This window comes from Salmo salar, chromosome 06 (genome assembly GCF_965601325.2).
Source record: "Salmo salar chromosome 06, fSalSal1, whole genome shotgun sequence".
NCBI classification, from domain to species: domain Eukaryota; kingdom Metazoa; phylum Chordata; class Actinopteri; order Salmoniformes; family Salmonidae; genus Salmo; species Salmo salar.
The window spans coordinates 80621607-80636541 of NC_138296.1; the positions used below are offsets into that span (position 1 = coordinate 80621607).

General features: G+C 42.7%; 1 protein-coding gene across 7 annotated transcripts in view; it reads left to right on the forward strand.

The window, feature by feature from the left end:
- Positions 1 to 14935, forward strand: part of LOC106608134 (serine/threonine-protein phosphatase 2A 56 kDa regulatory subunit gamma isoform) — a 42318-nt gene that overhangs the window by 3196 nt on the left and 24187 nt on the right. For 2 of the 7 annotated variants that reach the window (XM_082977007.1, XM_014205879.3), the window contains exon 1: positions 11499 to 11722. The exons of the other annotated variants lie outside the window; for them this stretch is intronic. In XM_082977007.1, coding sequence (XP_082833133.1) covers positions 11629 to 11722 — 94 coding nt within the window. In that variant the 5' untranslated portion in view covers positions 11499 to 11628. Of the gene's footprint in view, positions 1 to 11498; positions 11723 to 14935 lie in introns of those variants that run through there. 7 annotated transcript variants of the gene reach the window in all.

Below are 14935 nucleotides of genomic sequence, written 5' to 3' on the forward strand. Positions count from 1 at the left end.
TCTGTCAGACCGCTTACATTCAGGCAGACACAAAGGACTTATCTCTGATCATGTAATACCTTTGTTTCCTTTCTCTTGCGTTACTGTGTTCTTTACGAGTTCGATAAGCTCCGAGTCGTGATAACAGCTGGTCACATCCATGGGCCCAACGAGGGCTTTTGATAAGGTTGTTCTGCAGATATTGTCCCATGGACCATGACCTTGTGGGTGTCATCAGTGGTCCTGTCCTAATGGGCAGTCAGGCACCTAGCAAGGCCTGCTTTCATTCCACACATTCTCCTCTGGCTGGAGACTCACTCTATTTGTCGGCAGCAGTCAGGCTACACCGAGCTTTAAGTGCTGCTGCTTTTTGAATGGCTGAACTACTGCAGACTAGACCGATACATAGAGCTTTACCAACGGGCTGGCTCTGGACACCTGGGCCACATGAAGAGTGCTGCTTTTGGAGAGTTATTCTGTGTAGCTGAAGAGCTGATTTCCGAGAGCTACAATGAACTTAAGGGGTTGTTTATTTTGTGTTCCACAGAGCTTTAGTAGGACAGCAGACTGACCAGGCAGGGGAAGATGCAGACTGATACCACCTCACTTTATTGCTGAGTGGAATAAGCAGTCTGCATCCTGCTCACGTGGTGGTAATGCCTAAAAAAAGCTGTTCCAGGATAATGTTTACCTTTTCCACAGTTTGATAAGCATGAGCAACTTGCTACTTTGGTGGAAAAGCAACATCGGTGTTTCAGACGAATGTCTGTTTTTAGTTAACCCCCCACTCAGCTCTCAGTTCTCCCACCACTGCAAGGGTTTGCCAAAAGGTGGTGAAGAAAGGAACGAACAGCAGCTGGTGTTTTTGTTTGAGATCCCGTGACAGAGGAGCTGTCTTGGGAGGGATACAGTTTCTCTCGTTCTCTGTTGGGAACTGTTGTTTCAGAGCGGAGGAACTTCACTCTGTGTGACTGTAAAGTCAAGTCATTGGCTGGATGACATATGGCTTCAGTAGTAGCTTGAGGGCAATAGAACGTGGGATTGAAGTGTCAGCAGACTCATAAAACAAGTCTTCAATTACTTCCATTGACACTCATCTTTGAAATCGCTACAAAACAGACCTTGTTGTTATAGCCAGAGTAGCCTGACGCGTCACAAGTTCAATCCAGTTGTTCTGCACAACTGTAGAGGCTAGCGGGAGAGTTTTTAGAAATGGCTGGAGCCCGGTGGCCTGTGCCAAATGAGAGTTTGGAGGATAACCATTGAGTGAGTGCGTGCAGTCTGTATCAGAAGAACAACAGCTCTTCAGACAGGAGAATGCCCCATGACTAAGCAGGCCAGAAACAGCTCTTTATCTCACACACTTTAAAAAAAATGTCTTTATCCTTGTGGGGACCTAACATGTATTTCCGTTCAAAATCCCATTTTACCTAACGTTAACTTCTAACGCCAAACCCTAACCTAACCCCTAAGCTTAAAATAGCCTTTGTCCTTGTGTGGACATGGGAAATGTCCCAACAAGGGAGAATTTCTTGTTTTAATATCCTTGTGGGGACTTTTGGGTATTTCAGGTCCCCACGAGGATAGAAGAACAAGAACACACATAAATGGGCGGTGTTTCTGTTGCATGTATTTTAATGACTTCTGAGTATTTTGTATGATGTATTGAACTACACTCCAGTGTATTTTGTAACAGATACTTTTGAAAGCTGTAATTTGTATTTTCAAAATACTTCACTATACCATTTCTTTATAGCAGTTCAACATTTTGTGGCCCCCTTTCACCCTACATTGGTATCAAGTCTTATGGCAGTGTGGTGTGATATGAGCATCTGACAAATTAACTATATGTGTGCGTGCCGAGCCGGTAGCGACGAACCTGCCGTTTCTACTTGTAGACTCGGCCAACAACTTGACTTTGAACCAATGGGTGGCAGGTAGCCTAGTGGTTAGAGCGTTGGGCCAGTAACCGAAATGTTGCTGGATCGAATACCTGAGCTGACAAGGTTAAAATTTGTCGTTCTGCCCCTGAGCAAGGCAGTTAACCCACTGTTCCCCGAGCGCTGAAGACGAGGGCACGACAAAACCTATTCACCCTCTGGAGACTGAAAAGATTTGGCATGGGTTCTCAGGTCCTCAAAAGGTTCTACAGCTGCACCATCGAGAGCATCCTGACTGGTTGCATTACTGCCTGGTATGGCAACTGCTCGGCCTCCGACCTCAAGTCACTACAGAGGGTAGTGTGTACGGCCCAGTACATCACTGGGGCTAAGCTGCCTGCCATCCAGGACCTCTACACCAGGCGGTGTCAGAGGAAGGCCCTAAAAATGGTCAAGGACTCCAACCACCCTAGTCATAGACTGTTCTCTCTACTACCGCACGGCAAGCGGTACTGGAGCGCCAAGTCTAGGTCCAAGAGGCTTCTAAACAGCTTCTACCCCCAAGCCCTAAGACTCCTGAACAGCTAATCAAATGGCTACCCAGACTATTTGCTTTGTCCCCCCCCCCCCTCTTTTACACCGCTGCTACTCTTATCTATGCATAGTCACTTTAATAACTCTACCTACATGTACATAGTACCTCAACTAACCTGTGCCCCCGCACATTGACTCTGTACCGGTACCCCCCTGTGTATAGTCTTGCTATTGTTTTTTTTCTATTGTATTTTTTAAATTTATTTTAGGGGGTGGATCAGCTTTAATATTGCAGATTGTTGCTACCATCAATGTAATTGTCTGCATCATTTCCAATCCCCTGTATTTTTTGGTAAATATATCTATTCATTAAAAAAAAAAATATATACCTTTTATTATACCCCTCCCCCAATTGGAGTAAACTAATAAACAATAACACTTAGGCTTCTACTTTCAGTTTATACAGACACATTTTACAGACACTATCTATTTTACAATAGTTAATTTTGTTTTTTAGTCCTAGCCTTCCTCTATTTCTGATGTCCATCCAGTTTGATTTCTATTTGTAACTGTGCTATTTCACAACGTTTCTGAACCTATGTACATTTTACAGACCCTGTATGTTTTACATTAGTGATCTTGTTATTGGTCCCACCCTTCAACTCCATTCAACCCCTCCCATCTATCTCTTAACACCATCCATTTTGGATTTCTATTTGCCAGATATTTTTCAACTGTGCGGTGATGCTTCACAAAAGTACTGAACCTTTATATTCTCATAGCTTCTACAGATTGTAAATTAAAGAAACATTTTTGCTGAAATAATGATCTAATGACTCTGCCTCTTCGCAGCAAAATCTGCAGAGCTGGGAAGATTTTTATCATATATATATATATATATATAATACTGCTCAAAAAAATAAAGGGAACACTAAAATAGCATCCTAGATCTGAATGAATGAAATAATCTTATTAAATACTTTTTTCTTTACATAGTTGAATGTGCTGACAACAAAATCACACAAGAATAATCAATGGAAATCCAATTTATCAACCCATGGAGGTCTGGATTTGGAGTCACACTCAAAATTAAAGTGGAAAACCACACTACAGGCTGATCAAACTTTGATGTAATGTCCTTAAAACAAGTCAAAATGAGGCTCCGTAGTGTGTGTGGCTTCCACGTGCCTGTATGACCTCCCTACAACGCCTGGGCATGCTCCTGATGAGGTGGCGGATGGTCTCCTGAGGGATCTCCTCCCAGACCTGGACTAAAGCATCCGCCAACTCCTGGACAGTCTGTGGTGCAACGTGGCGTTGGTGGATGGAGCGAGACATGATGTGCTCAATTGGATTCAGGTCTGGGGAACGGGCGGGCCAGTCCATAGCATCAATGGCTTCCTCTTGCAGGAACTGCTGACACACTCCAGCCACATGAGGTCTAGCATTGTCTTGCATTAGGAGGAACCCAGGGCCAACTGCACCAGCATATGCTCTCACAAGGGGTCTGAGGATCTCATCTCGGTACCTAATGGCAGTCAGGCTACCTCTGGCGAGCACATGGAGGGCTGTGCGGCCCCCCAAAGAAATGCCACCCCACACCATGACTGACCCACCGCCAAACCGGTCATGCTGGAGGATGTTGCAGGCAGCAGAACGTTCTCCACGGCGTCTCCAGACTTTGTCACGTCTGTCACATGTGCTCAGTGTGAACCTGCTTTCATCTGTGAAGGGCGCCAGTGGCGAATTTGCCAATCTTGGTGTTCTCTGGCAAATGCCAAACGTCCTGCACGGTGTTGGGCTGTAAGCACAACCCCCACCTGTGGACGTCAGGCCCTCATACCACCCTCATGGAGTCTGTTTCTGACCGTTTGAGCAGACACATGCACATTTGTGACCTGCTGGAGGTCATTTTGCAGGGCTCTGGCAGTGTTCCTCCTGCTCCTCCTTGCACAAAGGCGGAGGTAGCGGTCTTGCTGCTGGGTTGTTGCCCTCCTACGGCCTCCTCCACGTCTCCTGATGTACTGGCCTGTCTCCTGGTAGCGCCTCCATGCTCTGGACACTACGCTGACAGACACAGCAAACCTTCTTGCCACAGCTCGCATTGATGTGCCGTCCTAGATGAGCTGCACTACCTGAGCCACTTGTGTGGGTTGTAGACTCCGTCTCATGCTACCACTAGAGTGAAAGCACCGCCAGCATTCAAAAGTGACCAAAACATCAGCCAGGAAGCATAGGATCTGAGAAGTGGTCTGTGGTCACCACCTGCAGAACCACTCCTTTATTGGGGGTGTCTTGCTAATTGCCTATAATTTCCACCTGTTCTCTATTCCATTTGCACAACAGCATGTGAAATGTATCAATCAGTGTTGCTTCCTAAGTGGACAGTTTGATTTCACAGAAGTGTGATTGACTTGGAGTTACATTGTGTTGTTTAAGTGTTCCCTTTATTTTTTTGAGCTGTGTGTGTATGTATGTGTATGTATGTGTGTGTGTGTTCTTGTAAAATACAAGAATTTTGTATTTTACAAGAATTTTGTATACTTTTAAATTGAAAAATTAGAAGTTTTGAATCCGGTGTCGTTTTGCGTGTCAATTCATAAACCATGTGCCATGGAATCGGTACATCGAAAATCTCTTCCCAACTATTTTGCAATTTATATGGCCCAATTGACAATTTTTGGGCCTTTAATTTTCTTTAACCGTTTTTGGTCTTTAATGCAGGGCCGACAGACAAGTTAATTTACTTTTCCCCCTTCTGCTTGCCTCTTCTATATTTGGGTAATGCTGCAATTAGTTGGTTGTAATTTTGGATAGAGCAGACATTACCTTAGGTCTGTGTTAGCTGCATGCGACAACTCCACCAGTGCTATTTATGATATAATTTACAAAAATTACAACTTTTTAAATCATTTTATAGAAAAAAAATTATATTTGAGTTTAACTACAATATATGTTGTATTATTTGTTCTGTCTCAGGTGGATTCAACTGAAATTGCATCCAACTTTCTAAGGCTTGTTTAAAAAGAATTACGATATTTTGGAGATATCGTTTTCAAATAACCGAAAGTGTAATTGTAATCTGAATTAAGGGGGGAAAAAGGCCATTCTTGAACATGGGGAGAGATATCGTTTTCAAATAACCGAAAGTGTAATTGTAATCTGAATTAAGGGGGAAAAAGGCCATTCTTGAACATGGGGTGAGACATTCTTACTAATTTACTAGAGAACCATTTGGGATTTGAGTGTGACTTCTGTATGACTGATGCATTTTGTGAGAGGTCTAATGCTTTAGTATTTAATCATTTCTGCCCTCCAAATTCATATTCGTTATATTAATAGGCCCTTTTAATTTTGTCTGGCTTGTCATTCCAAATAAATTGAATATTTTTTTGTTCGTATAATTTAAAAAGCTAAACGCTAGGTGTAGGCAAAACCATAAGCAAATAGGTAAACTGTGATATGACTAAAGATCTTGCCACTATCTATTTTTGCTAACTTTCTATAAACATTTATTGGAGTGAGATCATTTTCTTTCATGATAGTATACTGAGTATGTCCACATACCCGTCAGACCATTTTATTGGTAAACTACACAGTGATGTAAAAGTAGAATTTAAAAAAGTTGTGATCCAATACATAATGTAGTACACTTACCACAATTTGGTTTTAATCCAGAGAGGTTAGTAAAAGTATCTTGATCCTCTGAGGCTGTGGAGGGATTGTAATTGTGGTTTTAATTGAAAACGTGAATCATCAGTGTACAATGAAACCTTTGTTTTTAAGCCACGGATTTCTAATCTCTTAACTTCTATGGGCTACGTGGGACGCTAGCGTCCCACCTGCGGGACACAGCCAGTGAAATATCAGGGCGGCAAATTCAAAAACGTCATAATTCAACTTTCTCAAACATACAACTATTTTACACCATTTTAAAGATACACTTCTTGATGTAACCCCATTGTCCGATTTTCAAAAAGGCTTTACAGCGAAAGCAAAACATGAGATTATGTTAGGAGAGTACATAGACAAAAATAATCACACAGCCATTTTCCAAGCAAGGACATGTCAATAAAACCCACACAGCTAAATGAAGCACTAACCTTTGACGATCTTCATCAGATGACACTCCTAGGACATTGTTACACAATGCATGCATGTTTTGTTCGATAAAGTTCATATTTATATCCAAAAACAGCATTTTACATTGGCTCGTGATGTTTAGAAAATGTATTCCCACCAAAACGACCGGTGAATGTGCACATCGATTTACAAAAATACTCATCATAAACGTTGACAAAATATATAACAATTATTTAAAGAATTATAGATATACTACTCCTGGATGCAACCGCTGTGTCAGATTTTAAAATAGCTTTACGGAGAAAGCACATTTTTCAATATTCTGAGTACATAGCTCAGCCATCACAGCAAGCTATACAGACACCCGCCAAGTTCGGGGCCACCTAAACTCAGAATTAGTATTAGAAATATTGTCTTACCTTTGCTGATCTTCGTCAGAATGCACTCCCAGGACTGCTACTTCCACAAGAAATGTTGTTTTTGTTCGAAATAATCCATATTTATGTCCAAATACCTCTGTTTTTTGTTTGTGCGTTCAGAGCACTATCCAAAGACATAACGTGCGAGCGCGGTACCAGAGACATAGTCAAAATGTTCCATTACTGTACTTAGAAGCATGTCAAACGCTGTTTAAAATCAATCTTTATGGTATTTTTAACGTAAAATTGCGATAATATTCCAACCGGACAATAGCATATTCATTCAAGAAGAAAAAGAAGGAACGGCGCGCTCGCGGGATCGAGCATATTCAATCCCTTTGTTGCCAGGCAGTCCACTCAGTAACTGAGCTCCTATACTCTGCCCAGTGACAGGAGAATGCTCAAACCACTTTCTGAAGGCTGTTGACAGCCAATGGAAGCCTTAGGAAGTGCAACGTGACCCCACAGAAACTGTATTTTCGATAGAGAATCAAAAGAACTACAATTCTCAGACTTTCCACTTCCCGGTTGGATTTTTCTCAGGTTTTGGCCTGCCATATGAGTTCTGTTATACTCAGACACCATTCAAACAGTTTTAGAAACTTAAGTGTTTTCTAACCAAATCTACTAATAATATGCATATTCTAGTTTCTGGGCAAGAGTAGTAACCAGTTTAATTTGGGTACGTTCTTTCATCTGGCTGTGAAAATACTGCCCCCTACACCCCAACAGGTTAATATTATTGTTGGATCTAATTTTAACAGCTAACATTTCGATGGCAATAATAAATAGATTTGCCAATAGTGGACAACCTAGTTTTTCTCCTCTTGACAGTTTAAAAGTTACTGAGATGTAGCCATTATTTACTATTTTATACATAGGGTTACTATACTTAAAGCCATTTTATAAGAGATTATCCAAAATTGACATTCTAGGCATTTTTATATAAACTCCAGTCGTACTATCAAAAGCCTTTTCAAAATCAACTATGAAAACCAGGCCTTTTTTCCCCCGATATGTCATGGTATTCTATTGTTTCCAGTACTTGTCTTGTATTACCTCGATTGTATCGTCAATGTAAAAGACCTGTCTGATTAGGATGAATAATATCTGACAAAACCTGTTTTAATTCAATGCGCCAAGCATTTAGCTAGAATTTTTGTATCGCAGCACTGAAGTGTAAGAGGCCTCCAATTTTTTTAAATGGACTGGATCTTTTATAACTAAGCAAAAAAAGAAATGACCTCACACTGTCAACTGCATTTATTTTCAGCAAACTCAACATGTGTAAATATTTGTATGAACATAAGATTCAACAACAGACATAAACGGAACAAGTTCCACAGACGTGACTAACAGAAATGGAATAACAAAGAGGGGGTCAAAATCATAAGTAACAGTCAATATCTGGTGTTACCACCAACTGCATTACGTATATATCTGGTGTGGCCACCAGCTGCATTAAGTACTGCAGTGCATCTCCTCCTCATGGACTGCACCAGATTATCCAGTTCTTGCTGTGAGATGTTACCCCACTCTTCCACCAAGGCACCTGCAAGTTCCCGGACATTTCTGGGGGGAATGGCCCTAGCCCTCACCCTCCGATCCTACAGGTCCCAGGCGTGCTCAATGGGGTTGAGATCCGGGCTCTTCGCTGGCCATGGCAGAACACTGACATTCCTGTCTTGTAGGAAATCACGTACAGAACGAGCAGTATGGCTGGTGGCATTGTCATGCTGGAGGGTCATGTCAGGATGAGTCTGCAGGAAGGGTACCACATGAGGGAGGAGGATGTCTTCCCTGTAACACACAGTGTTGAGATTGCCTGCAATAACAACAAGCTTGGTCCGATGAAGGCGTGACACACCGCCCTAGACCATGAAGGACCCTCCACCTCCAAATTGATCCCGCTCCAGAGTACAGGCCTCGGTGTAACGCTCATTCCTTCGACGATAAACGTGAATCTGACCATCACCCTTGGTGAGAGAAAAACGCGACTTGTCAGTGAAGAGCACTTTTTGCCAGTCCTGTCTGGTCCAGTGACAATGGCTTTGTGCCCATAGGCGACGTTGTTGCCCATGTCTGTTGCGGACCTGCCTTACAACAGGCCTACAAGCCCTCAGTCCAGCCTCTCTCAGCCTATTGTGGACAGTCTGAGCACTGATGGAGGGATTGTGCATTCCTGGAGTAACTCGGGCAGTTGTTGCCATCCTGCACCTGTCCCGCAGGTGTGATGTTTGGATGTACCGATCCTGTGCAGGTGTTACACGTGGTCTGCCACTGCGAGGACGATCAGCTGTCCGTCCTGTCTCCGTGTAGCGCTGTCTTAGGCGTCTCACAGTACGGACATTGCAATTTATTGCCCTGGCCACATCTGCAGTCCTCATGCCTCCTTGCAGCATGCCTAAGGCACATTCACGCAGATGAGCAGGGGCACTGGGCATCTTTCTTTTGGTGTTTTTCAGAGTCAGTAGATAGGCCTCTTTAGTGTCCTAAGTTTTCATAACTGTGCCCTTAATTGCATACCGTCTGTAAGCTGTAAGTGTCTTAACGACCGTTCCACAGGTGCATGTTCATTAATTGTTTATGGTTCATTGAACAAGCATGGGAAACAGTGTTTAAACCCTTTACAATGATCTGTGAAGTTAACTCGTAAAAATCCAAATATCTTTGAAAGACAGGGTCCTGAAAAGGGGTATTTCTTTTTTTGCTGAGTTTACATACCACTTGGATCCTGTTTCAGTAATAATGATATCAGACAGTGTTGCGTGTCCGATAATCTATTTTTATGTAGGAGTGGTTAAAACATGCTAATAATGGTCCTCTTGAGTATATCAAAAAGTTTGGTATACTTTCACTGGTATGCCATCCAGCCCTGGAGTTTTCCCAGCCTTAAAGGCTTTAATTGCATCAAGAAGTTCCTCCTCTGCAATTTGGCTTTCATGTGTCTTTCTGTACAGATGTTAATTTGACATTGTTAATAGGGAAAAAATCCATACAATTAGCTTCGGTTAGTGGAGATGGAGGAGACTGAAATAAACTTTCTTAAAGTACTTACAAAATATCGTTTGGTGAATCATAGTCCTGCTATTATTTTCCTTCTGCTCTTTAATTACTTGGTACTTTTATTTCTTATTCTTATCCATATTTTTTTTAACAACACTGTTGGTTAGGGGCTCTTAAGTAAGCATTTCATTGTAAGGTTTACACCTGTTGTAATTGGCGCATGTGACTAATAAAATGTGATTTGAAATACTTCCTCCTAGCTAGCTAACCACTGTAGTTTGAATTATAATGGAAATACTATCACAATGCCTGTTATTGCAGTGTCCTTAGCTCAATAGCTAGCAAATGTGCTAACGCTAGCTAAAATGTTGCTATGGGCAGGCAGTGGGAGTATGGGATTATGGAGAGTGAATTACATTGTTCGTCATTTGATAGATATTTATCTAGCTGTGGCCATCTGTATCAACAAGGGCTTTCTACAAAATGGCAACATTGGCACATCTAGCTAGCTAACTAATATTGGAATCTAGACCTTAAACTAAGCAACGCAAACGGACATGCATTGCCAAACAATGCTACTGCCACCTCGTGCTTTGGAGTATTTTAACAAGGCCTTGTGACTGCCAACTTCATGGTTAACTACTGACACTGTTCAGAGGTGCTAATTACTCTTGGCTGGTAACAGGTAGGCAATCCCATGTGTGTCCCTGCTCTTTACAATGAACATGGTTAGTCTACACTCCTGTCATTGTCTTATCAAGCAGAAAGGGCTGACACACGACTAAGAGCAAGAGAAGAATGTGAGCCATAGTTGTGTGCTCGCCGTGTGTCTGCCTGTTGTGCTGGTGTTAGTGATGTAACCGCTCACTCTGAGAGCAGCTGAGGCAGAACATTTGCTCACTAGCTTCCTGTGTTATAACTGTGGCTTCCTGTTTCTTACACCTGGGCCATCTGTATGTGCACGTACACACATGGGTCCTCCGCTTTTACTGAATGATAGTCAATGCCTCCCTTCAAGTGTTTTGCTATTTTTCACGTCTTTCATCAATCACTGTGTCGTCATGTATCCTCATTATTGTTGTTTGAGGGAAAATCCACTTGTGAGCCAGAGATAAGATGCAGCCTAACAATACGTGTGTATAGAACTGACCTACTGTACGTTGTATAAAGGATCAATGGACTATCTGTGCTTTTCCTAGAGATGTGATAATATGTAGCCTTTTAGGCCGACCCTACACTGCTTGTTGGCTTACTTTTTAGTTTATAACGGGTTACTTTGTCTTAGAGTCCTGATTTATTTATTTACATTGCTCTTTCTGATGGGAATGGCATTTATTGTAATAGGTGTGGGGGCAGGGTAGATGTTTGTGTGAGACAGAGAAGGAAAAGAGATGAGGGGTAAGGTTTGCAGAGCTTCAGTCATCTTTCCCCCTGAGGTTGTTAGCCAGACCTCCTGTGTCTGCTCCAATCACAGCAAAGGTCCCGCCTCTTCCCCAGCCCACCAGCAAATCCCCTCGACCTGTCTCATGCTTATGTATTCTGACAGCCTGCCCCATGTGACCCAGGTTGGCCAATCAGACTCCTTCTTAGAGGGATGACATCACTAACTAGCCTGTTCCCTCCAACTACAGCGGAGTTTCATTTTCTGCTTGGAGTGTTTGGTGTTAAAATGGAGGCTGGCTCCTCGCCTTAGCCTGTGCTACCCTCTCCTCTACCCCAGCCCTTAGATGTTGACAGGCACTAGTGCTGCCAGCGTGATGGTTCTGGATGCACCGAGCTCAAATGGGCCTTTTCAGCCCGTGGCCCTCATGCATTTCAGAGGTGAGCAATGCTAGCTGGCTGTTTTTTTTCTGTCTTATATCTGGTTCTGTGTGTGTGCGCAAGGCGGAGGTGGGCAAAAATGTTGCCATTTACCATCTGTAGCTGTTTTAATGTGCTTTGCAGATAGTCTCAAACTGTTTCTAAAGCCTGCTCTAGGAGGCGGCAGGAAAGGGTGTCTGTTATCCACTGTCTGGGCACCTGGGTAGTTTTTGGAGCAAGTGAAAATTGTTTGTCGTAGGCAATCAAGGAAGGTTTTTGCTAGGGCATTGCATAGCTCAGTGTGGGAGAAAGGGAGGGGTAGGGGGCTAGTTTTACTGCCTTCTGCCTCTACCATCCCCCACCAAGACTGCTGATGTCAAAGGATGTGAGGTCACAGCCGTTTGTGTGTTTGGTGTCACCCTAAAAAGGCAGAGCCCTTTTGCTATGCTCTGTCCCTCGCAGTGGCGATGGCTGTGTTTTCCCTATATTCATTTAGTTGTTGCCGCTCCCGAAAATATGATTACATTTAAAAATATATTTTTTGAGATGTTAAAATGTTTTCAGTGTAAACTATAGCCAGATATATATAAGTATGTAGAACAGATAATGGAGCTATTTTTTTTTTTAAATGGGATCATCTTGAGAACTAACCATTAGTTTTACATTTGTTTTTATAAACAGTCAGTTATGTTTGAGTCACTCAGATAGCATAAGAACACGGCATAAGCCATGGCAAAATGTGTGGAAGTGCAGGAAAATGGCTTTAAAAAGGACAAATGTTCTCTCTGCCCCATGGCAAAATGTGTAGCTTTAAAACCGCCAAATGTGCCCCCCCCCCCCCCCCCCCCTCGCCAAATGTGCAACCACTACTGAAGAAAATGTTTCATACATCCTCAGTGTTATACAGTAGCTTTAAGGACCAAATTAGTACAACAGTAGCAGACACCTGTCATTGAATATACATCGTTTAGTGTTCTGTTTTTTACTAACAGTGATTGCAATACGAGTGCATTTTTATGGAAACCGTACTGTATTGTCCCCATCGCCACAATCTCGTATTATTATGCACATAGATTTTGCCAAGACACCTGTGACCTGCTGCTGCATATTGTTGTCATGACATTTTTTCTGGCAATGTATTATGCATCAGCTGTCGTTCAAATCTCCATAAAAGCTAATGGCTTCTGGCACTGTTGTTGTGAGTAGTCTGCTGAACCACTGTTGGAGTGACACTACCATTTTGGCTTAGAGGTGTAGACTTGTGTTCAGTGTTTACACTCTATTCATTTAGCAGCGTTGGCCCTCAGCTGGTAAATTTGTTGGCACCGCTTCAAAATATACTGTGTTCAGAACATTAAGGACATCTGCTCTTTCCATGACAGACTGACCAGGGGAAAGCTATGATCCCTTATTGATGGCACTTGTTAAATCCACTTCAATCAGTGTAGGTAAGTGGTCACCAACCAGTCAATAGCCAAACAATAAAACCTTGCTTTCCTATTTTTTTTAAACGGGGGGGAGGTGCACTGGATTCATATGCCCTGCGTGCCGGGTAGGCAAAGTGTTCCCGTTTTTTAAAATCATTTAATGTTTCTAAAGGAAGAAACTCTGCCTTCCCGGCGGGCCTGGAGAGCAAGCAAGTGCACCTATAGGCCTAGCGCTGGCCAATCGGATTTCTCAGATTACCATGCAGTAACCTACGTAGCATGTGTAAAATAAAGATTCCTTGAGCGCACTGAATACTATGACATTTCAGAACTTTTATAACCATAACTAGAGACCGTCAATGAATACAATAAAGAGCTGCTGTTTTTGAGTGATTACTTTCACACTTTATATAATCCATAAAATGCTCGTTCTCCCTACTTCAACCAGCACTGCAGCTGCAATGAATGAGTAGGAATGTGTATCGATAGGCTTATGCTATTATTATTATTATTATTGGCTTAGGTCTTTTTCAATATTGAGGAATATTTCACTTTCTTTGTTCATAGGAGTAACAACATGAATTTGTGCATGAGACAGAAAAAATGCTGTGCAACTCGAGTTGTGCCATCAGCTGGAAGATAATGTCCCTTCTTCGGTCAGTGCCTTTGAATGGGCTATGTTAGTAGGTGCCAGGTGCACCACTTTTTGTCTAGAACTGTAATGCTGCTGGGTTTTTCACGCTCAACCGTTTCCCTTGTGTATCAAGAATGGTCCACCACCCAAAGGACATCCAGCCAACTTGACACAACTGTGGGAAGTATTGGAGTCAACATGAGCCAGCATCCCTGTAGAACACTTTCGACACCTTGTAGAGTTCATGCCCCGACGAATTGAGGCTGTTTTGAGGGCAAAATGGGGGGGTGCAACTCCAATATTGGGAAGATGTTCTTAATGTTTGGAGTACTTTGTCTATTTCTGGCGAGAAACTTTTAAATGGGTAGTCATTGGCTCAGTGACGAAGTCTATGGCAACAGCTAGCATGACATTGCGCTAGTAGCACCCCCTCCCTTTACCACCACTCCTATGGGAAACACTGGTGTTACTAAGCCTAGTTATGAGAAATGCATTAATGCTATTATTTTGCATATAAATGGTGCCAACATTCAAAGCAGTTGGTTTAGGCAAAACAGTCCACACTTTCAGCTTGTCCTAAAGCATTAAGTAGGCCCGTCTTGACACACAATTACCCTAACCGTTGTGCCTTGGCTGAATCCGGGTCTGTGTATCAACCCTTCAGATGTGCTTGTGTTCAATGGGAGTTATGATGAAGCTGATCCTAGATCTGTGCCCTGTTTTACACCCAAAGCGAATGTTCAGATACTTTCTCTTAACCTGTAAATGTCTGTGGAGGCATTAAGGTCATGAGCCCATGCACACGCACTGTGTCAGGTGTGTGTGGCACACGTCCCTTTAATATTTTAGGCATGATGAGAAACCCTAGGTCTGTTGTGTAATGGCACTAGGCCTGGGGTAGGGTAGGCATGGTGGAGTGGATAATGAGACGCATGTTAGAGCAACAATGTGTCTCAACACGCCTGACACAGGCATGTTCCACAGCAGGAGCAGTGTTATGCAACGGGATAATGAAAAGGACAGGGGTCGTGTTAGCATTGGGCTGCCAAGTCAGGTAGTTTCTTTTTACTTTTTTAAAAACGCACAGGTTTAGGCCTATATAGAATTGTCCAGTTTGGACAATCAGCAGGTTTGGTGAAAACAGCCTATTTCATATCAAAATTATTCAATTGA